The sequence below is a fragment of the Hylobates moloch genome, unplaced genomic scaffold (assembly GCF_009828535.3).
Source record: "Hylobates moloch isolate HMO894 unplaced genomic scaffold, HMol_V3 SCAFFOLD_3, whole genome shotgun sequence".
In the NCBI taxonomy this organism is placed as follows: domain Eukaryota; kingdom Metazoa; phylum Chordata; class Mammalia; order Primates; family Hylobatidae; genus Hylobates; species Hylobates moloch.
The window spans coordinates 6,422,148-6,443,175 of record NW_026652278.1 but is presented as its reverse complement, the minus strand read 5'-3'; the positions used below and the strand labels follow the sequence as shown (position 1 = coordinate 6,443,175).

At 47.5% G+C, this 21,028-nt stretch overlaps 1 protein-coding gene across 2 annotated transcripts in view; it reads left to right on the top strand.

Annotated features, from left to right (window-relative positions):
* The window catches only part of DOCK1 (dedicator of cytokinesis 1), a 546,602-nt gene that overhangs the window by 94,515 nt on the left and 431,059 nt on the right, over window positions 1–21,028 (top strand). Inside the window, exons 11-14 of one of the 2 annotated variants that reach the window (XM_032175218.3) lie at window positions 6,753–6,825; window positions 10,321–10,400; window positions 16,298–16,423; window positions 20,655–20,779. In XM_032175218.3, the coding sequence (XP_032031109.1) occupies window positions 6,753–6,825; window positions 10,321–10,400; window positions 16,298–16,423; window positions 20,655–20,779 (404 nt within the window). Of the gene's footprint in view, window positions 1–6,752; window positions 6,826–10,257; window positions 10,401–16,297; window positions 16,424–20,654; window positions 20,780–21,028 lie in introns of both variants that reach the window. The other variant, XM_032175209.2, reaches the window with a different exon arrangement.

Sequence of the window (21,028 nt, the reverse complement as noted above, 5' to 3'; positions counted from 1 at the left end):
GGTGTTCTTTCTGAAGTCCCCACAGCCTTGGGCTGGGGAAATCCTTTTGCATTTTCATCTCTCTGTCTTTTTGTTTTTAGGAGACAGAGTCTAACTCTGTCACCCAGGCTGTGTGATCACAGCTCACTGCTGCCCCGACCTCCTGGACTCAAGTGATCCTCCTGCCTCAGCCTCCTGAGTAACTGGGACCACAGGCACATGCCCTGCTAACATTTTCATCTCATGACTTGAATACATACTTGAAAATTGCCCCTCTATTTGTTAGAGCCTGTAGCATCTTTTACATGTAGTCTAGTGTTATATTTAAAATACCTTCCATTTTCCAGGATTGTTTTTTTTTTCTTTTCCACCTTGATGGTAGTTTTAAGAAAATGTTTAATTTTTGTCTCATGCATAATTGGCTTCATTTGAGCAATCAGAGACATCTTTGACAACACACGGGAGTCGCTCCTCTTTTCAACAGCAGAGCTACACATTCTCTGGTTATTAGATTACAAGATGGATTGTGTCATAAGTTCCTATGAATGCATAGTTACATTTCTTAAAGATAAAATCTAGACCATAGGCTGACAGTTTTCACCTCTTTTGATTAAAATTTTTGGAATTTAAAAATCTGGAATATTTTTCAGTTTTCATTGGGTTGACATTCCAGGAAAGTCTAGGTACTAATGGATGGAGAGAGTGATGGGCATGGGCTCAGCTGACACAGCTGTGGCCTTTCACTGTTTCTTACGTGCTCACTTAACACTTGGTTGATGGGGTCTAGAGTTAGGTTGGGCCCCCCGGCTCCTGGAGTTCTCCATGAATGACAGAAGCCTGGGTTATTCACTGGGGCAGGGTGGGCAGCCTGGACATAGTTCCTTGTTTCTGGAGCCCCCACCTGTGTAGTGTTGGCTGAGACACTACGTCTGGTCACTGGAGTTTGGATCCCTGGCTGTGTGGCCACCAGGGACTTCTGTCCCCTGATATCTGCTGACCACATGGACACCCCCTGTGGTCCCTGGTTCCTCCTGTCTGGACTGGTCTCTGGTTCCTTCCCTTCCTGTCTTGTGTCCCTGGTACCCACTGATATTGGGGCTTCTGAAAACCCACCTGGGGCCAAGTTCTAGCCTTGTCGTCTTGCTCATGAATTCTCCGGAGTGTGGCTTCTCCTCGCTGCTCTGCTCTGACTGGCACATGGGGTGTCCCCCTTCACTTAGGGGTTGCAAAGAACCTGTGTGAACCTGCGTGAACTTTTATGAAACTGTTGTGTGAACCTGTGTGAACCCGTGTGAACCTTTATGAACCTGCATGAACCTGTGTGAAGTGCTTCAGAGATACCCATAGGCATTTGTTTTCCTCTGTGGGAAGATTTCAGGCCTGCAGCTGTTAATGTTGGGTTTCCAGGTCCTTTGAGTTCTCTGTCCCTTCTCGTGTCACAGTTGTCCAGCAGTTGCTGGTTTGCCTGGCTCCACCGCATGCCCTGGGTGGGGATGTCTTGTTCATCCTTCGGTCCCAAGCACTGAGCACTGAGCCTTTGTGGCCTCTGTGCTCACTCCAGAGGGGCCAGTCTTCCTAGACCTGCTCAGCTGGTGTGTGTCTGTACATTATGAGTAAGAACCTGGCTGGGCATAGTGGCTCACACCTGTAATCCCAGCATTGTGGGAAGTCGAGGTGGGCAGATCACATGAGTTTGGGTGTTCGAGACCAGCCTGGCCAACATGGTAAAACCCCGTATCTACGAAAGATAAAAAAATTAGCCAGGCATGGTGGTGCATGCCTGTAGTCCCAGCTACTCAGGAGGCTGAGGGAGAAGAGTCGCTTGAACCTGGGAGGCGGAGGTTGCAGTGAGCTAAGATTGTGTCACTGCACTCCAGCCTGGGGAACAGGGAGAGACTCTGTCCCAAAAAAAAAAAAAAAAAGGCCAGGTGCAGTGGCTCACACCTCTAATCCTAGAACTTTGGGAGGCCAAGGCAGGCGGATAACGAGGTCAGGGGTACGAGACCAGCCTGGCCAGTATGGTGAAACCCTGTCTCTACTAAAGATACAAAAAATTAGTTGGGTGTGGTGGCGCGTGCCTGTAATCCGAGCTACTCAGGAGGCTGAGGCAGGAGAGAATTGCTTGAACTGGGGAGGCGGAGGTTGCAGTGAGCCAAGATCACGCCAGGGTGGCGGGGCAAGACTCCATCTCAAACAAAACAAAACAAAACACAAAAGTAAGGACCTGATCATTCTGCTTGTGGAGTTTCCAGTTTGCTACTAGAAACTCTTCTCTGAGACATTTCATTATGTGATCTGGCTATGTAAATTTTTGGTACAAAAAATAAATATCTTAATGCAGTGGTTCTCAATCCTAAGTAAGAGAAAAATCTTGTGAGCTGTCAATAAAAATTCTTGGTCAGGTGCTGTGGTTCATGCCTATAATCCTAGCAGTTTGGGAGGCTGAGACAGGCAGATTGCTTGAGCCCAGGCATTCAAGACCAGCCTGCCAACATGGTGAAACCTTGTCTCTACTAAAAGATACAAAAGTTAGCTGGGCGCTTGGTGGCTCGCACCTGTGGTCCCAGCTACTCAAGAGGCTGAGGTGGGAGGATCACCTGAGCCCAGGGAGGTCGAGACTGCAAATAAGCCATGATCGTGCCATTGTACTCCAGCCTGGGCTGCAGAGTCAGATCCTGTCCCCTCCAACCCCCCTGCCTCCCCGCCAAAAAAGAAAAAAGTCTTGCACAGGCCCCACTCCTGTCCAGGAAAACCAGAATCTCTACTTTAACCAAAATCACTTGTTTGTCACTATGGGCCACTCAGTGACTGGCAGTTTGCTGCCACCAGACCACCTTGCCCTCCCTGCTCCGCCCCGCTTATCACATGGTGGCATTCAGCATGTCTGAGGAGTTTTTTTTAGTAGGACTTGCTTCTAACTTATTCAATGTGTTGTCCAACCAGATGTTCTCTTTGTTACTAAGAAAGGACACTTGGTCAGGTGCAGTGGCTCACACCTGTAATCCCAGCACTTTTTTTCAACAATCGAGACCAGCCTGCAATATGGTGAAACTCTCTACCAAAAAAAAATATATATATATGTGTGTGTGTATATATATATATATGTGTATATATATGTGTATATATATGTATGTATATATATACGTATATATATGTATGTATATATATACGTATATATATGTATGTATATATATACGTGTATATATATGTATGTGTATATATATACACAAAAATTAGCTGGTCGTGGTGGCGCATGCTTGGGGTGGCCAAGGCAGGAGGATTGCCTGAGCTTGGGAGGTTGAGGTTGCTGTGAACCGTGATGGTACCACTGCACTTCAGCCTAGGCAACAGAGTGAGACGCTTTCTCAAAAAAAAAAAAAAAAAAAAAAAAAAACAACAACAACAAAAGAAGGGATAGAAGGGATGCTTCCCACATCTGAGAAGGTTGATCAACATTTTGATAATCGTATTCTACCTATTTGTATGCTACTTCAATTTCCCCATGCAAATTTAATTTTGAGGCGTTCTTCAGAATGACTTCTGCATGTCTGTGTCAACAGAGTTCAGTTCCTTAAAATGAGAAAAGTGTTCATGGACCTTTAAGTCTACAGTTCTTAGTCTTCGGTTGAAAATAATGTGTCACATTTCTGTCTTTTAACCTTTTTATAATGTAACCTTTTATATCTTTTTCTAAAAGATAGAAAATTGTAAAAATAATGGAAATTTTATGGAAAAGTGTAGTTAAATAAATTATCCATAGTTTTACATAGCCAGGGTAGTACCTCATGTTTATTCTGACATGTTTGTTTCCAAATTTTTTTTTCTGTGTGTGGCATATGATTTTTAAATACAATATCGCATCCTACCATGTATTTGTTTATTTAACTGATTTTTTAATGTCTTTTTAGTCCCTTTTTTGCCATCTTAACCATTTTTAGGTATGCAGTTCAGTAGTAAGCATGTTTGCATTGCATATACTTTTATCTTTCTAACAAACCTAGCATTATCTTATGAACCTGTCATTAAGTATTATTCAAAAATTCGGCATCTCAGTGGCTGCAGCCTGTAGCCCTGTGATTCCAGCAGTCCTTTGCTCTGGGCTGTGAGGGTATCTCAGCCTTGCAGTGTAGTAGCTACGCAGTGAGCATCCTGGGTCTTGAAGCATCCCACGTGTGCCTGTTTGCAGGCCAGCCCCTGCAGCGGAGTTGCTGACTTGCAGGGTGTGGGGGTCCATTTGCTGTGAGCAAGTTATCCTGATGCAGCCCCACCAGTGGGACCGAGCCATCAGCCCCTCCCTGTGAGACGTTTCTCACCTCCTGCCTTCTGCTCTCCCGCCTATGCTGGCCCTGGGCCTCTGTCACTCTTGTCCCGACGCCACTGCCTCCTTCCTTCTCCTGCCCTCTGTCTTCCAGCATCATGCGGTGCCGTCTGTCTTCCCGGCCTCTCCCTCACACAGCTGTACCGACTTCAGCTGGACTCTGTCTTTTCACCATCCTCTTACCTGAATGTAGAGACCTTGGGCTGGCTGTTTGGGGGAGATTTCCCCCCGAGTCCTTTATTTCCTCCTTTGGTGTCAGGGACATCTTGTCCAAACTGCAGGGAGCACTCCCTCCGCGTGGGGCTGTGTGCGGAAGAGCAGTCAGGAGAGTCCCTGGGAAGCGCGATGAGCGGTGATGACTGGTGACGTCAAGGCCTTCTCCTCGAGGCTCGGGATGGGTGCGGGACTCGGGGTGTTTTCCGCCTGTGGGTGCTCGGGCTCTGCTTGCGTTTCCCGCTTGTTTGCTGCCTTCCTGCACATGGTTCTGTGTTCCAGGGCTGGGCACTGGGGGTGTGGCAAGGGAGTCCCATGGTCAGCTGAGAGGAGCTCTGCAGGCACCTAGCAGGCCACCCAGGACCAGCTGGCATGTGAGGGCGGGCCTGCTTGGGTCACACTCCCTTGGTTCTGGCTCATCGTGGGCTGCTGCCCAAATGAGTTTATTGAAGGATGCTGAACTGGTGGTCTCAGGCATCTCGGAAAAAGGTAAAAAGGTGGGTGCTGCAGTCAGTTGCATGTGGGTCAGTCACCCCAAGAGTGCTGGAAGCTGGGAAACGCTTCCCCCAGGCCAGGTGAGGGTCCGTTTTCCAGACCATGCATCTTCTGAGCAGCTGTCATTGGATGTTCCAAGTTATCTGGGATTCTTTGACCTGTATCTGCAAACACAGCCGTGGGCTCTTGGCTCTTTGAGTCCTTGGTTCAGTGGAGTGAGTGTCGGTGTCGTCTCTTAGGACACACTGCTGAGGCCCCTTGGGCTCCACCAGACCAAGCAGGGGATGAGAGTGCTGCTGCTTTGGTTCTATGCATCCCTCCCCCTCTTTGGAGGGTGGTGACGGTGATGGTAGAAAGGAAAATTTTCAATATATGATTTCTTATATATTGGACAAAGTATATTTAGACTGATCCTCTTACCTGAACATAGAGCTGGGCTACAGAGAGACCCTTCTGGGGAAGGGTCTTGTGCAAAGAAAATAAACAAGGCATCTTCCTCTGTTAATTCTTAAGTCCAGCGTGGCGGTTGAGCAATAGAGACAGGGAAAGTGACTGGGCCATCTGGGGTTATTCTTGGATTTTCTTGTTCTGTCATGACCAAGGGCAAAAGGAATTGTTTGAAAGGTAGACTGTGTCTGGGTTTACCCTTGAATGTAATCAGGGAATGTCTTTTAACACAAGAACATTGCAAAGGATATTAGCCTTTCTTGTGATGTTAGCAAGCCTGGACCTCCCGGGGGGTGTGTTTGTGAAGGCAGTTTAATAGGATTGAAAGAGCTTGGGTCTTGGAGACTTTCTAGCTGTAGACTTTGAGCATGCTTGTTCATGTCTGTCTTTGAGCCTCAGTTTCTTGTCAGTATGGTAGGTGACTGAGGATTTGCCTTGAAGTGTCCTCTTGAAACAGCATTGACAGATACCAGCATGTGGTGGGTGCTTGGTAAATGGTAGCTACTTGTTTGCTTAATTGTTTGGGGGAAAGCAAAAATGTGAGGCTTCAGAACAGTGCTGGCCAGTGTGGTAACCACTTGTCACATGTGACTAGTTAAATTTAAATTAAATGAATGAAATGAAAGTAAATTTTCAGTTCCTCCATCATGCTTTCTACATTTTCTTTTTTTCTTTTGTTTTGTGGCAGGTCTCACTCTGTCACTCAGGCTGGTGGGCAGTGGTGTGAATTCTGCTCACTGCAACCTCCACCTCCTGGGCCCAAGCAAGTCTCCCATCTCAGCCTCCTGAGTAGCTGAGACTACAGGTGCACACCACCACGCCTGGATAATTTTTGTATTTTTTGTAGAGATGGGGTTTTGTCATGTTGCCTAGGCTGGTCTCGAACTCCTGGACTCAAGCAGTCTGCCGGCCTTGGTCTCCCAAAGTGCTGGGATTACAGGTGTGAGCCACTGCGCCTGGCCTATGCTTTCACATTTTTGTTGCTTGTTGTTAATGGAACATTTTCCATCATTACAGGAAGTTCTATTGGACAGGGCAGTTCTAGGGTGACAGTTGGATAATAGGCAAAGGAAATTATTAAATGGAACTCTGCCATTTGAGCCCCAATTCCATTTGGGCCAGCATTTTCTGATAACTTAATTTGTCTTTCAAGCATGGAAATAATTTAGACTTGACTATGAGAAAACAGCTTTTGCTATTGTTTGCCAGAAGATATTCTGATGTTCCTTTGTTTGTTTGTTTGTGTTCTGTGATTATAGCATTTAAGCCAAAATAATCTCTGTTCTCTTTTTGTCTCCAGTGATGGATGTAACAGATATAATAAATGGAAAAGTAGACGATGAAGATAAGCAGCATTTCATTCCCTTTCAGCCGTAAGTATGGAGCAATTCAAGTACTTAGCCAGATATAATGTGGAAAACATAGGCTTGTAATAATTATCTTTATAATTAAATGGATAAACATAAGTAAGGATTGATTATTTTATAATTATGAAAAACCTCTTTAGTCACTGCTGTAGTACGTGGAATTTTTTGTAGCCACAAGAATCCTGGGTCAAAGTTTGTTGATGGTCCTGAAAGTAGGAGATTTTACTGGTAATCACTGAATTGCCTTATATAGAAGGCACAGAATTACAACTCTGCTCTGAGCCTGAATGTTTCTTTACATAATTGATTTATTCTAGTAGCTATTTGTATTTTCAAAGCACAATGCTTCCAAATTCATCATAGGAGGTTGCTGTTTTTAAAATAGAAAACCAAACAAAATTGTGATGAATTATTTTAGAGTGAGAAATAATGCTTTAAAGCATATAATCACACTGCTGATTTTTGTGTCTGGGTTTTTGCTTAGAGTGGAGCCTATCTGTGTTCGTTTTTAAGCTTTCTCTAGTTCTGACCTGAAGTCTTTAAAGAGGCACGGAAGCTGAGAAAAAGCTCTTGGAGGAGATTTATTAAATTGATTATCTGATTTGTAGGTAGAACCCAGGGAACTGGTGGGAAGAATTGGCGTTTATTTCCCTCGTGTGGAAGCAAGAGTGTACCCAGATGATGGTTGTTGGCCACTTAAGGGCACTCCTATTCCTCACAGAGGAGGAGAGAAAAAGGAATCCAGATGGTTGAGGTTAATTATAAGAGACAGCTTCCTCCTGGGTGTGGGGTTGGGGGGCGATGTTAGGGGAGAGTGCATGGTAGGGGAAGTGGAAGCCACCTGCCATAGTGCTCTGCAGTTTCACTTTTCCCTCATTTTTATTATTACTCGACTACAGACTTGAAACACATTTTTAGATTTTAGAAATTTTACTGTTTTCAGCTGTTGGCTGAAGGGTTTAGGAGGAGGGTAGTAATTGGGTGGCTGAAGGAGCCCTGTCCTTGGGGGCCCGGAGAAGTGAGGTTGGCTTCCCTCTGCCCCATGCATCCTTGATGACGGACCACCGCACTCAACCCCACCCGACTCTTCTGGGTCTTGAGTGCCACTGGCTAAGACAGAAAGAGTATGGCTTTCTTTGCAGGCAGGCGATCTGGTCATGTAGCACCCTAAGGCTTTTTGTACAGCTCAGTAGGAGATTTTGCTATCTTCTTGACATAAGAATAACAGCAAACCCTGTGTTATTGAGCTGGGAGTCAGGGTTAAGTTACATGTATCTCACCATGCACAACTAGAGGCAAAGGTCTCTTTGTGGCTTAAATGCTTTAGGTTTACTCTCCTGTCCAGTGTGGTAACCATTAGCTCCATGTGGCTATTTAAAATACTTAAAATGAGCTGGGCGCAGTGGCTCATGCCTGTAATCCCAGCACTTTGGGAGGCTGAGGCAGGAGGATCACCTGAGGTCAGGAGTTCAAGACCAGCCTGGCCAACATGGCAAAACCCCATAACTACTAAAAATACAAAAATTAGCCGGGCGTGGCGGCAGGTGCCTATAATCCCACCTACTTGGGAGGCTGAGGCAGGAGAATCGCTTGAACCAGGGAGGCAGAGGTTGCAATGAGCCCAGATCACGCCACTGCACTCCAGCCTGGGCGACAGAGGGAGATTCTATCTCAATAATAATAATAATTAGAATGAGTTAGCATTAAACATTTAGTTCTTCAGTCACATTGGTCCTGTTTCAAGTGTTCAGCAGCAGGGGAGGTCAGTGGCACCATCCTGGGCAGCACATACACAGCACATCTCCAGCACTGCAGAAAGCTCTGCTGGATAATGTTGTTTTATAGTCCCACCCAGTGAGGAGAGTTTATAAAGAGAACACAGTGCTGCAGAATCTGAAAGTTTCCTTAGCAAACAAGGGGAACGGTATCGTGGAACATGGGCAGATATTGAGGTCATAAATAAAATACACCTTTGTAAAATTATAATATTAAATTGCCTCATTCTCTCATGAGAAATAATGCAGCCCCCTGCTGTTTTGAATGCTGTATTATATATTAGACCTCAGAGGTTCTTGATGCCCAGATGTACCACTAAAGTTGAAATTACCTGTTGCCTGCTAGTGTCCTCTGTGAAAAGTCAGAAACAAAAACAAAAACAAACCCAGCTTGAGGGATTGTTTGTAAAGTTAGGGAGGTTATTAGTTTTAGATTCACTGATTTTCACAGAACATGTTATGAGTTGTTTGAGATTGCCTGTGCTTTGCTGCCATCTTTTTCTATCTCGTAGTGGAATGTCCACTTGAAAAATATATTATTCCATGTGTAACTCTTATGTAATTTGTGACTCCATGCTCTATTAAAGGAAGACTAATAGACAGATGAATATTTGAAGTGTTAGAAACAAAAGAACAGCATGATTTTTAATAGCAAAATAAGCAATGAAACCAGTTCTTTGGGAAATGTCATGCTAATGAAACCGTTTTTTGCTCCATTAAAACTGATTTATTATCTCACAGGGTTGGTTTTAGAGAAGGAAGCACATTGCACATCTCCCTCCCTCCCTCCCTTTCTTTTTTAACTTGGTGAAGTAAATGACAACAGTCTTCGGTTCCCTCGAGTCATGTGGCTCAAGTGATGGATAGCACTGTCCTTGTTCCCAGGATTGATTTTAAACATTATGGACATGCTGTCTCTTTTCTTGCTCATTTCATAGCGCACTTCTCTGTGCTACATGGTATTTCTGTTTGGGCATATGCTACCCGTTTGTAGCCAGTCTCTCGTATAGCACAGCGTCTGTCACAGGCTCCTGGTTCACGGGCCCTGAAAACATGGGTGGTCTGCGTTGATAACGGCGCCACACATGGGAATAGGTAGTGGTGTTCTCCAAACACGGTGCCATTCTTCTCACATGTGGTCATTTTAGGGCCTGTTGTGTACATAGTCCAAGAGCGTAGAGTAGAAAGCCTTTATAAGCAGTTAGGTTCCAGGGATTTTTTTTTTTTTTTTAATCTCGATTTTGCTTTTCCCTTTAGATCAACCTGCCCCTTGACCTATGCTATGTTCAGAATTATTGAAATTGGAGGAATGGCCATAAACATTCTTTGGGATTAAATGCCTTTCAACCATGTGGCTTTCAGACAAGCCCCTTTTTTTAAACACAAGTGTCTGATGGAGACGCAGTGGAGGCCTGGTGCACGTTTATTCCTGGGGAGAGGGTTGCCCTCATTTGCTCTGTTCCCTCTCGTGGTTCAGCATTTTCCTGATCAATGCTTTTCCCTGTTTCTCTTGTCACCTCTCCCATCCTTTGTTGTGCGTTGACTCATGATGCCTCCCTCTCGCACTCGGTGACGATGATCTCTTATGTTCCCTTGTTACCGTGACCCACGGGTCTCTGTGCCCCTTTGTCTCCTGTGGTCTTGGTCGTCCCGTGCCCTCCAGGCTCGCGTTGGATGACGCCATTCGACACAAGCCGCTGAACATGTCATCCCGTTTTTCACCCAGGGTGGCAGGGGAGAATGACTTCCTTCAGACTGTTATAAACAAAGTCATCGCTGCCAAAGAAGTCAACCACAAGGGGCAGGGTACGTATTTTCCTATTTTGTTTCTATCAGTGTGTATTTGCATGCGTTGGGACAGTGCTGTCTGGATTGGTTTTAGTTTGATGTTGATCATGATGGTGGTGATGATGATGGGGATGACAGTGATCGTGGTGGAGAATGTGTGTGACATGTGACATGTACAGTGTATGACGGTTTTCTTGCCCATCACCTTTGTGAATATTGCTGAGAGCCCACTCCTGGATGGAGAGGGGGGTCAGATTAGATGTTTAGAGGAACATGCAGGTGGTAGGCGTAGCTCCCTCTGCCCATGTTGTGTGCTAATCACTGCCTGCTCTGGGTCTCCCCTGCTGGTCTCCCTAAGAAAGTGATTTCATTTGTGCAGACTTGCTCCCCTGAGTTCTGTCATTTAAGTGATTTCTCTGCCCCTACACTCCGTCTCACACTCACCGGTTTTAATCCTGCACTGACACGTTTCCAAGCAGCTGACCTGCTGCTGGCAGAAGGAATGAATCAATCACCTCGGGCTGGTGACAGTTGGCACTTGGCTGGCCAGGAGGGCTGCCAGGAAACAACTGTGACTGAGGCCCCGCCTCCAGCCCAAAGGGAAGTCACCTTCAGAACTTGACCGTCTCACTCCCTGATCCATGCAGACTGCCCGTAAATGCGGTAGAGCTTAGGTGAACAGACCTGCTTCATCGTCCAGCTACCTTATGTCACTAGACTTTTAAAAAACAATTATCTTGATTCATTTCCCACTGTTCTAAAGGAGAATGTGAATTGAGCCTGAAGAATGTTCTAGAGAATCAGCCTTCCTAGGGCTCTGCAGGGACCTCCAGCTTTCTTCTGGTGTGAACTACCCCCCTCTCTGGCAAACAGTAGCAGGACAAAAACCCCAACCCAGAACGTTAGTGGAATGTGGCCTCTGCAGACAGAGCAATTTTCAGCTGACCCAGGACCCATCTTCTCCTAAATTAACAGCCCTCCCAATTTACACTTTAATTGAAAACCACAGGGAGGTCCAATTAGGGCTGTTTAGATTGGATTCACTCTCAGGCTGGGAGTGCCAGTGCAAAGGTTGCCAGCCGGTCCTTCAGTGCTTCGAGCTGGGACTGCCCTCGGATCTCGTTTCTTTTGCAGTCATCAGAGTTTTGATAAACTTTTATTAGAGTCATTCAGGGAAAGTGGAGTTTGGTGTCGGGCCAGCAGGAAATCACTGGGAAAGAGGACCAGGAACCTGCCTCTGCCAGGCTCACTGGTATGTGGCCAAGATCTTTGAAGCCGGAGAACCCTGGGCTCGTGCCCGGGGGTCCAGTTCCTTGCACTTCTGGGAGGAGTGGGCATTTTCAAGTCACAGGAAAACCGAGGGAGAAGAACAGTGATAGTTTTGTCAAGGGGATCACAGGTGACTTCCTGAATCAGAATGGCCTTAGGCAACATGACTAGTGCTTGTTTTCCTTGAACCTGAATTTTCTCCAGGGCACAGTGGTGGGTGGAATTCAGGTCAGAGGTGAGCGATGTGGCCAGCCAGGGCAGCCGCACAGATCGGCCCCCGGGACTGCAGGGCGCTGCCCACCGGAGCTTATTTTATCACCAGCAGCCCAGGCTTAGCCTGATCCTTGCTTGTGTGTCAAGTGACTGTTAGCAGTCCCAGGAGTGGAAGGGACATGGAGGAGATATTCATCTTCAGAGAGAACCGCTGGTTCTCTCTTTTTTCATGCCTCTGTCCACATGCGCCTCTTGTCTCTTGAGCTCACCACTTGGCCTTGGCCAGTTTTTGGTTTATGCCCACATGTTTCCTCTTCACAATAGACAAAATCCTGAATATTTATTCCAAATTATTCTGATCCCTGAACCCAGAGGTGTGGGACATTTTATGTGGACAGTGAATTCGTGAAGACTCCAGACATCTGGTTCTGTCGTTTGAGATAGAATGTATGCTAATCCTCTTTGTTTTTAGTTATTCTGGTTAAGCAAATGCCAACCCCAAATGCACTTTTTTCTCCTGTGAGAAAAGCATTTAAAACACAGGGTAATCAGGAACATTTAATTTCCGTTTTTAAAGTGTGTGGTAATAAATTTAATTGTGTCACTAATGCATTAGTTTATGTATTAAGGTGTTTGAGCAGGCTCGTGTTTCTGAGAAAGGTGTTTGAAATGCAGGATTTCTAATATTAAGTGTTAGGTGTTCCATCCTCATGTCTTAACCTTTGACCTCTGTAAATAATGACCTCACCACATCCTGCAATCCTTCAAAGAGCATCTTTCTTTAAGATTTATTTTGTGGACATTCATTCTCCAGGGAGGCTTTTGGACTCAAACTTCTGAGATTTGAGACACTCTTAGCTGCATCCTGGTGTCCCAGGGAAGACCAGCTCCCTGTCAGCCACGGTACCCATTCCTCAGGCTCTTCCGTCAGGGTCTGGGCTTTGGTTTGCTCTCCCGGAGGCTGGGGCCGGGGGTTAGGGTGAGGAAGTGCCTGGCCCTTTGCACATCTGTCTGCTTACCTATTCTGCAGGTCTGGAGCTGCTGTTAGCTCAGGGTGCTTTCGTGTGAATTAGAAAAAGAGGCCTCATCAACCGGGTGAGTAGGGAGATGAAGCCAGTGCCAGGGCCTGTGGCTTGGTGAGCGAGTAGAAGCAGGGTTTAGCTCCCACTTGCCTTTTGTGGTAACTTGTCTAGTGAAACGCACATTCTGGACAGTGGTACATGTGCTCCTGTCTGGGTGCCATCCCCGATACCTCTTTGGGGACCGCTTTCTATTGGTGGTTCTTCCTTCCTTCAAACTCTCCCTCCCATGATCTGGAATTTCGTATCTTAAAAAGAAAGGAAAAAGAAAAAAATATATTTTTAAAGGAAAGAAAAGAAACACCAAGAAGCAGTGCTACCCTGAGTAATACATCTGTCTCTGCATATGTGGCCTCTCCCTCTGGTCTTCATCTCCCATTCATCTTCGCCCTTCTGCCTCCCAGCATCGGCCCTCTCCCTGAGCGCCCCCGCCCCCTCTGCCCCCGTCTCCCAGCAGGAGCCCTGTGGCTGCATGGGCACCATCCCGTCCCAGTTTCCCGTTTCCCCTGTTATCTCTGACGTCTCTGTCCCCTTGTGAGCTCTCAAAGTGAGCCCTTCTCCTGCCTCTCTTCGGGACTCTTCTTTCCTTCCCCACTCTGGGTGCTTGCCCTTCAGGCAGCTCTGCCTGGGGCGGGTCTTCCTGTTTCAAGGAATGGTACCCCCGGGACTTGCTAGTGGTTGTGCCTGCAAGGGGCACCGTCTCTGTAAGCTGCGCCTCCTCCTGTCCCAACTCCCCGTGGTTCTGCTGATTTGACCTTCACGCTGGTCCCCTTTCCCACCCTCCATAATGGCGTTCACGCCCTGCCAGCCAGCTAGGATCATGCGGTGGCCTCCCTGCTGCGATTCCATCCCCACTGTGCTCTGTACTCCTGCCTGCCCGTTCCCCGTAGCCACAGGGTGTCAGGTCAGAGCCTGACTCTTGTTCCTGATCCCCGCTCTGGGTGCCCCTATCCTTCAGATAGACCACGGTGCCTGCTACCGCAGCCTCACCACAGCATCTGGGGGCTCCACCTCCCCTGGGTGAGGACAGGTCTGCAGTTCCCTCGCTTCCTGCAGGTCTTAGCCCCAAAGTACCTTACTCTGTGACCCTTGAGACTGGTCCCAGGATGCCTTGCAGTGTACTCAGGACCTCTCCCATGAGAACTTCGCAGTTGCGTGTTTCTCTAAGAAACTGTGGAGTTAGCGTTTGACTGTTGGCAGTGGAAGCTAAACCCCTGGCAGGGGAGATCGTGAGGGTCTGCCCTATGTCTGCAGTAGGTGCAGTGCCCAGTATTTGCCTGGCACATAGTAGGTGCTCAGTAGCTACTTCTGAATAAATTAGAGGGACTCACTAGGTAGCAAGAGGAAAGGGGGTTTCACCAGCTGGCAAAGAGCAAAACATCATCCGTGACTTTTGACTTCTCAGCGCCAAGTAATGGAAATCTACGCAAAGGAGAACGCCGTTTCCAGGATAGCGGATACAGGAGTGGGCAGCCAGAGGACAGGGCATGAGGTGTGGGATTGAATCAAGCAGAGCTGCTCCCGTCAGGGACAGCCTGAGGTGCCGGCACCGCTGTCAGTTACCTCCCAGGGCTGCTCAGAAGGCAGGCTGCTGGAGGACAGGCCTGTGACTGTCTCAGTTCCTTCCACCCAGGGCAGGGAGCTGAGCTGAGGGTGATGGAGGGCGGGTTCTGCTCTGGAGGCATCTGAAGAGGGGACAGCTGCACACACACACACAAACACAGACACACAGACAGACATACAGACACCCCCACACACACAGACATAGACACCACAACACAGCCACACACACACAGATACAGACACCACAAACACACAGATACACACACACACACACACACCACAGACAGATACAGACACCCCCCACACACAGATATACATATAGACACACACACAGACACAGATACACACATGGATATAGACACAGACATGCACACAGACATACATACACTCACACACAGATACAGATATACACATAAACACAGACACAGACATACATACAGATACAGATATACACATAAACACAGACACAGACATACATACAGATACAGACAGACATACAGAAACACAGACAGACACAGATTTAGCCACACACATACAGATACACAGAGACACACACACAAACACACAGACACACATGGGCACAGACACGTGGACACACAGGCACACATGCACAGATACAGATACACAGACACACAGAGTCACACAGATACACAGAGACTCACACAGACACAGACACACACACGGACACACGCACAGCCACAGGCATGCGTGCCTACCCATGCTAGTAGCATAAGTGAGGACAGAGGCTTTGATGTTCTGAGGGGCAGATGAGGCCCTATCGAGCTGAGTGGGGGGAAGCAAGCAGGCAGCCCCCACTGAGGCCTCAGGGACAGAGCACCCCCATGTGCTGGCTTATAGTGCCAGCCCCTTCCCATGGGGGGACAAGATGCTGTCGCAGAAGACAGCTCAGGCCAAGCCCCTGCCTGCCCCTGCCTTTGACTTGTTGGAAGTGTCTGGCTTGTTTCCTCGTACTGTCACCTCCTATTTGATTGCTACTCAGTATTTATACAAACCACAGTTCTTTGTCAGCCTTGCAGGGAGGAAGAGCCCGCATACATCCCGCACACACGCCCTTACACATAGACCCCACTGGGTTTACTGCCCTCTCCCCAGGATACCCCTGGCATCTAGGTTTAGAGGCTTTGAAAGTCTTCATTTCTCTCTTGGAGAAAAGAGCCGAGAGCGGCTGGAGCTTTGTTTTCTTTGCTGTGGCACTGTGGTACAGAGGGCCTGCGCTCCACAGGCTGCGCCTGTCCTGGCTGGGGACGGCTGTCCTGCTGGTGGCCCTGCAGCCTAGTGCTCCACTGCTCACCCAGGTTGTGTGATGCTGCTTAGCTACTTGAAACTTTGATGGGTTCTCGAAGCTATGAATTCACCTCCAGAATCCTCCCCTGCCTTTGTCTTTCCTGGGAGACTAGAAAATGACAGAGTTCTCAGCCCCCTCCCAGAAAAAGGTGGCCTGCTGATGTATCTTAAATGTCTACCCACTCGAAAGAGACATTGGTCCTTGGCATTCCTCAGCAGCACAGTGGGTGCACAGCGGCTGCTGATGTGCATTCAGCTGTCTGTGAGTCACCCTAGGGCAGGGCTGGCATCCCAGCTCGTTGGATGCATGGAGTCCCCACAACAAGCACCTTTTGCCTTGCCCCTCTCTTTCTCATATACCCACCTTTTCTCTCGAGATGTTGAATTGTGAATTAAAAGTCTCTCATTCATTGAAATTGGTTTCGTGAAAACTTCTAAAAATGCATAGGATAAAATGTGACTTAACAGCATCCATTGTTTTTTCAGGTTTGTGGGTAACATTGAAATTACTTCCTGGAGATATCCATCAGATCCGAAAAGAGTTTCCGCATTTAGTGGACAGGACCACAGCTGTGGCTCGAAAAACAGGGTTTCCGGAGATAATCATGCCTGGTAAGAACTGGCTCGTTCAGGGCTTCTCAGCATGGCATGGGGGTAGCCAGCCACGGAGAGTGACGTGTGGGCAGCATCATGTATGAGCTCTGGCAAGGAAAGGGCTCAGCTCCTGGTAGGTGACCCTGTAAGCCCCAGCATGGTTATGGATCATGGGGCTGTGACCGGAGTGGTAGAATATGCTTCCTGGCCCCCTGTACCCCTGGATGGATCAGCTCTCCCCAACTGCAAGGGTTGTGTGAGGGGGGTGTGGGCACCCAGTGAATGTCTGGGTAGACATCAGGTCGAAAGAAGCAAAGAGGTCAGAAAGGGAGCTGCCCAATGTGAAGCCCACCTTAGGGCAAGTGGCAGGGTTGGATGGTCGCTGAATGGAAATGCCTGTGCCTGCACCCGCTCAGGTAGTGTACGTTATACTGGCATTGCTCCATGAATTCTAAGTCATGAAATCTAAACTGACCAATAACAGGATTTCCGTGTTAACTCATATTTACATAATACTTTTCAGTTTCCAAATAACGTTCATAATAATCTGATTTGATCATCAAGAGATCTTTGGAAGCATGTTAATTTGTATCCTTTATATCCGTGTGATACTTTTTGGTTTGCAAGTAATGCTTATGTGGCTTGGCCAGGTGTAGTGGCTCATGCCTGTAATCCTGGCACTTAGGGAGTTTGAGGTGGGGGTATCACTTGAGCTCAGGAGTTTGGGACCAGCCTGGGGAACATGGCGAAACCCCATCTTGACAAAAAAATTAAAAAGTTAGCTGGGCGTGGTGGCATATGCCTGTCATTCCAGCTACTTTGGGGGGCTCAGGTGGGAGAATCACTTGAACCTGGGAGGCAGAGGTTGCTTTGAGCACAGATCATGCCACTGCACTCTAGCCTGGGCGACAGATTGCGACCTTGTCTCAAAACAAAACCAAGTTGAACCACGTGAGGTTCTTGGAAGCCCACAAATTGGTGTTGGGTTAATTCCTATCCAAATTAAACTGCAGACTAAAGTCGCTCAGCTAATGAGCCGTGGAAACAGGGACAAACTACCCCATATTCAATGCGGCCTGCTTTTATAGGCCTGTGCTGTATAGCCAGGAGAGTGGTGGCTATTCAGGGTGCATGCTGTAGGAGTTATTGCTTTGCTTACTTTAGTGCAACTTCAAGACACATTCTTTCTACTCCTTTTGTCTTTCAGGGCTGGTGTGGGTCATTGAATAGTCGGTCTGGTAAATCCGAATGAAAGACATCTAAATTGGTTAGGCTGAATAATAGCTAGGCTCACCTGTACAGGAAGAAAAGCATGACGTTTAGTCAATTCTGAAGCTATTACTTGTGTGTGTCCAGTCTATATGCAGGACATTAATTTAGATTAATGAGAGTGGACTAATTTGTATACTTATTATTTGTATTTGCATTTGAGATGCAGATTTATAAATTAGGATGAAGCAATTGGCAATATGCATGTATCTTGGCGTCCTTAGGATGTCCTCATGTTCAAAGGGAAACTCAGAAGCTTCCAGTTCATGCCAATAGTGTTTCCTTTATGATGGATAGACTTAAAAACTAAGTCTAGGCCCGGTGTGATGGTGAGCGCCAGGTAGTACCTGGTAGTATCAGGTACTAGGGAGGCTGAGATGGGAGGATCCCTGGAGCACAGGAGGTCAAAGCCGCAGTGAGCTATGATCACAACCACTGCACTCCAGCTTGAGTGACAGAGAGAGACCCTGTCTCAAAAAAAAAAGTAAGTCTAAACTTGTAGATCATCTCATGATAGATTCATAGGGAAATGATACAGTTGACCATTGTTCTGGCAGGTTCCATGTGCTAAGTCCTCAGGTATGTATCTCATAGGAAGGGATTCTAGCTTGGGTGGGTCATCTGTGTTCTCTGTTGGCCGAGTAATGACTGACCAGGCTGTGGGCACTAGAGAGAGAGAGTGTGGGTGGTTATCAGTCTGTCTCCCTGCCTTTAGCCTGCAGAACCTGTGTGTCACCTGGTTTTGTTGCCGTTTGCGGGGATGCACATCTTCTTTGGACAGCGCAGAGCCTGTCCTGTCACCCAGCGTCCTGCTCTGCTACTTTCTCGTGGCTCGCTGGACTCCTGGAGTCCTGAAGGATCCAGGCAGGCGATGCCAAGTTTTTCTTTGAGCTGGGAAGGTAGCAGGAGTCCACTATGTCTCCTTCTAGTTCCTTCTTCCCCAGAATGTTCTGTAACCTGGGGAGGCATTTGATGAGGGTCTATGGTGAATGCCCATCTGTGGGGTTTGCCTACTGTAAATGAGGTCTTCTGTGCTGGCCCTGGAGTAACGCACTCGAGGTGTACTTGGGAGTGAGGCTGTGGGAGTTTCTCCCTGTCACCCGGGCTGGAGTGCAGCAGCATGATCTCAGCTCACTGCAACCTCTGCCTCCCAGTTTCAAGCAGTTCTCCTGCCTGAGCCTCCAGAGTAGCTGGGATTACAGGCACGCAGTACCATGCCTGGCCAGTTTTTTTATTTTAGTAGAGACGGGGCTTCACTGTGTTGCCCAGGCTGGTCTCAAACTCCTGAGCTCAGGCAATTCACCCGCCTCAGCCTCCCAAAGTGCTGGGATTCCAGGCGTGAGCCGCTGCGCCCGGCCCTGAAGTTCTTTTTCAATGATGGTGTTTGTGCCTTGATAGAATTTTTAGGCTGAGAGATCGTGTAGTTGATACCTTCCTTATCAATGAGGCTGTTCAGTGGTGCTGGCCTTGGAGGCTAAGCGACTTGTCCAAGGTCACACAGCGAATAAGCAGCAAGTCTTGGTTGGGCGGCCTTGCGCCTACCCCTCGTCCTATGCTCCACGGTTCTTAATTTCTCTTGTGGTCAGTATCAGTGGGTGGCAGCCGCGCCTCCTTCCACACAGCTACTGTGGCTTGGTAGCAACCCACTGGGATTATTATGATAATGACTTTTAAATGAAAGCTTAATTTAATAGTTGGATACATTAAAAGCCAAAATAGAGCAGTTTAAAAAAAAAAAAAGCAAAAACAAGAAAGCAAGGAGCAAAGAGAGTTACTTTCCTTAAGGGGTCCTTGGTCTTCAGCCAGAATGGCATTCGCTGCTCTTGATGGAACCGCTCTTTGGCTCCTTGGGAGAGCGGGTGGTCAGGGCGTGGGAGGTGGCCAGGCAGGCAGCAGAGGAGCAGTGGCTGGGAACGAGGCTTCTTCTAAATCATGTTGCTAATGAAGCTTGTGAAGTTCTCCCAGTCGGGCCATTACCAGGGGCTTCCTATGTTCTCAATAGGAAGAAGAGTCTTGAGCTCATTTCTTGCGGTTTTTTTTCCCCTACAATTAAAAGCCCATCTCACTTTAAAATAGGCAGGTCTGTTTTGTTCTTCTCTCTGTGGTCCCCAGTCAGGATCCTGATAGCTGCCTGCCAGAAGGGAAGAGCCTGCAGAAAGTTTCTCCCTAGACGCATTTTTCCTCCCTGATCCTAGGCTGGTGATCCTCATTCTTTTTTTTTTTGAGACAGAGTTTTGCTCTGTTGCCGAGGCTGGAGTGCAGTGGCAGGATCTCGGTTCCCAGCAACTTCCGCCTCCCGAGTAGCTGGGATTACAGGCCTGCACCACCAAGCCCTGTAGCTAATTTTTGTATTTTTAGTAGAGATGAGAGTTCACCATGTTGGCCAGGCTGGTCTTGAACTCCTGACCTCAAGTGATCTACCCACCTCGGCCTCCCAAAGTGCAGGGATCACAGGCGTGAGCCACCTCCCCTGGCTGGTCCTCATTCTAAATCAGCTTTTAGTTCAACTCTTGGAGTCATGCTTTTAAGAAGAATGCATAGGAGGCAACCTTGCCAGTTATCTGGGAGTGCCAGTGGATACTGTGATATTCCTTGGCTACTGAGGACTCAGACAGCCATAGCCAGCCATCCAACAGGGGACAATGGTGTGGGCTACCATGGGCCGTGGATGCCATTAACAGTATTGGAGCCCCTCTGGTTGTCGGTTGCCCCGAGAAGGGTAGAGTGTCCTCTGCCCAGATGAGAACCAAGCAGATCATTAGAAACTTTGAGATTTTTCCTCTTTCTAGAAAATTTTATCATGGTGAAAATTGCTCTTGTCATGTATTTAAATGGTAAGACTGTTTTGTAGAAGATATTTCATAATCATCTAATATGTATTTGTAATAATCTATGAGGAGAGGTAGACAGTCTTGCAAAATTCACAATTACGCTATGAATAATGGATTGTTTTTTAAATGTATGATTTCTCCCCCCTCAGGTGATGTTCGAAACGATATCTATGTAACATTAGTTCAAGGAGATTTTGATAAAGGAAGCAAAACAACAGCGAAGAACGTGGAGGTCACGGTGTCTGTGTATGATGAGGATGGGAAACGATTAGAGGTATTTATTGTGGCGAGCGCTCATCTGTAGTGTTTTAGTTTTACTTGCCAAGTGCTCACCTTGGTTCTGCTACAGCATAGATAGCGTCACAGGTGGGGCTTTGGAATCCCGTTTCTTGGGATTGGCGTTGGTTCTTGCTTCCCTTTCTCCAGCTTGCCATGCAGGGCCTGGGGTCCTCTGCTCCCGGCAGCTGGCCTATCTCAGGAGGTCCCTGTGGTCCTTTTTTTTTTTTTTGAGATGGAGTGTTGC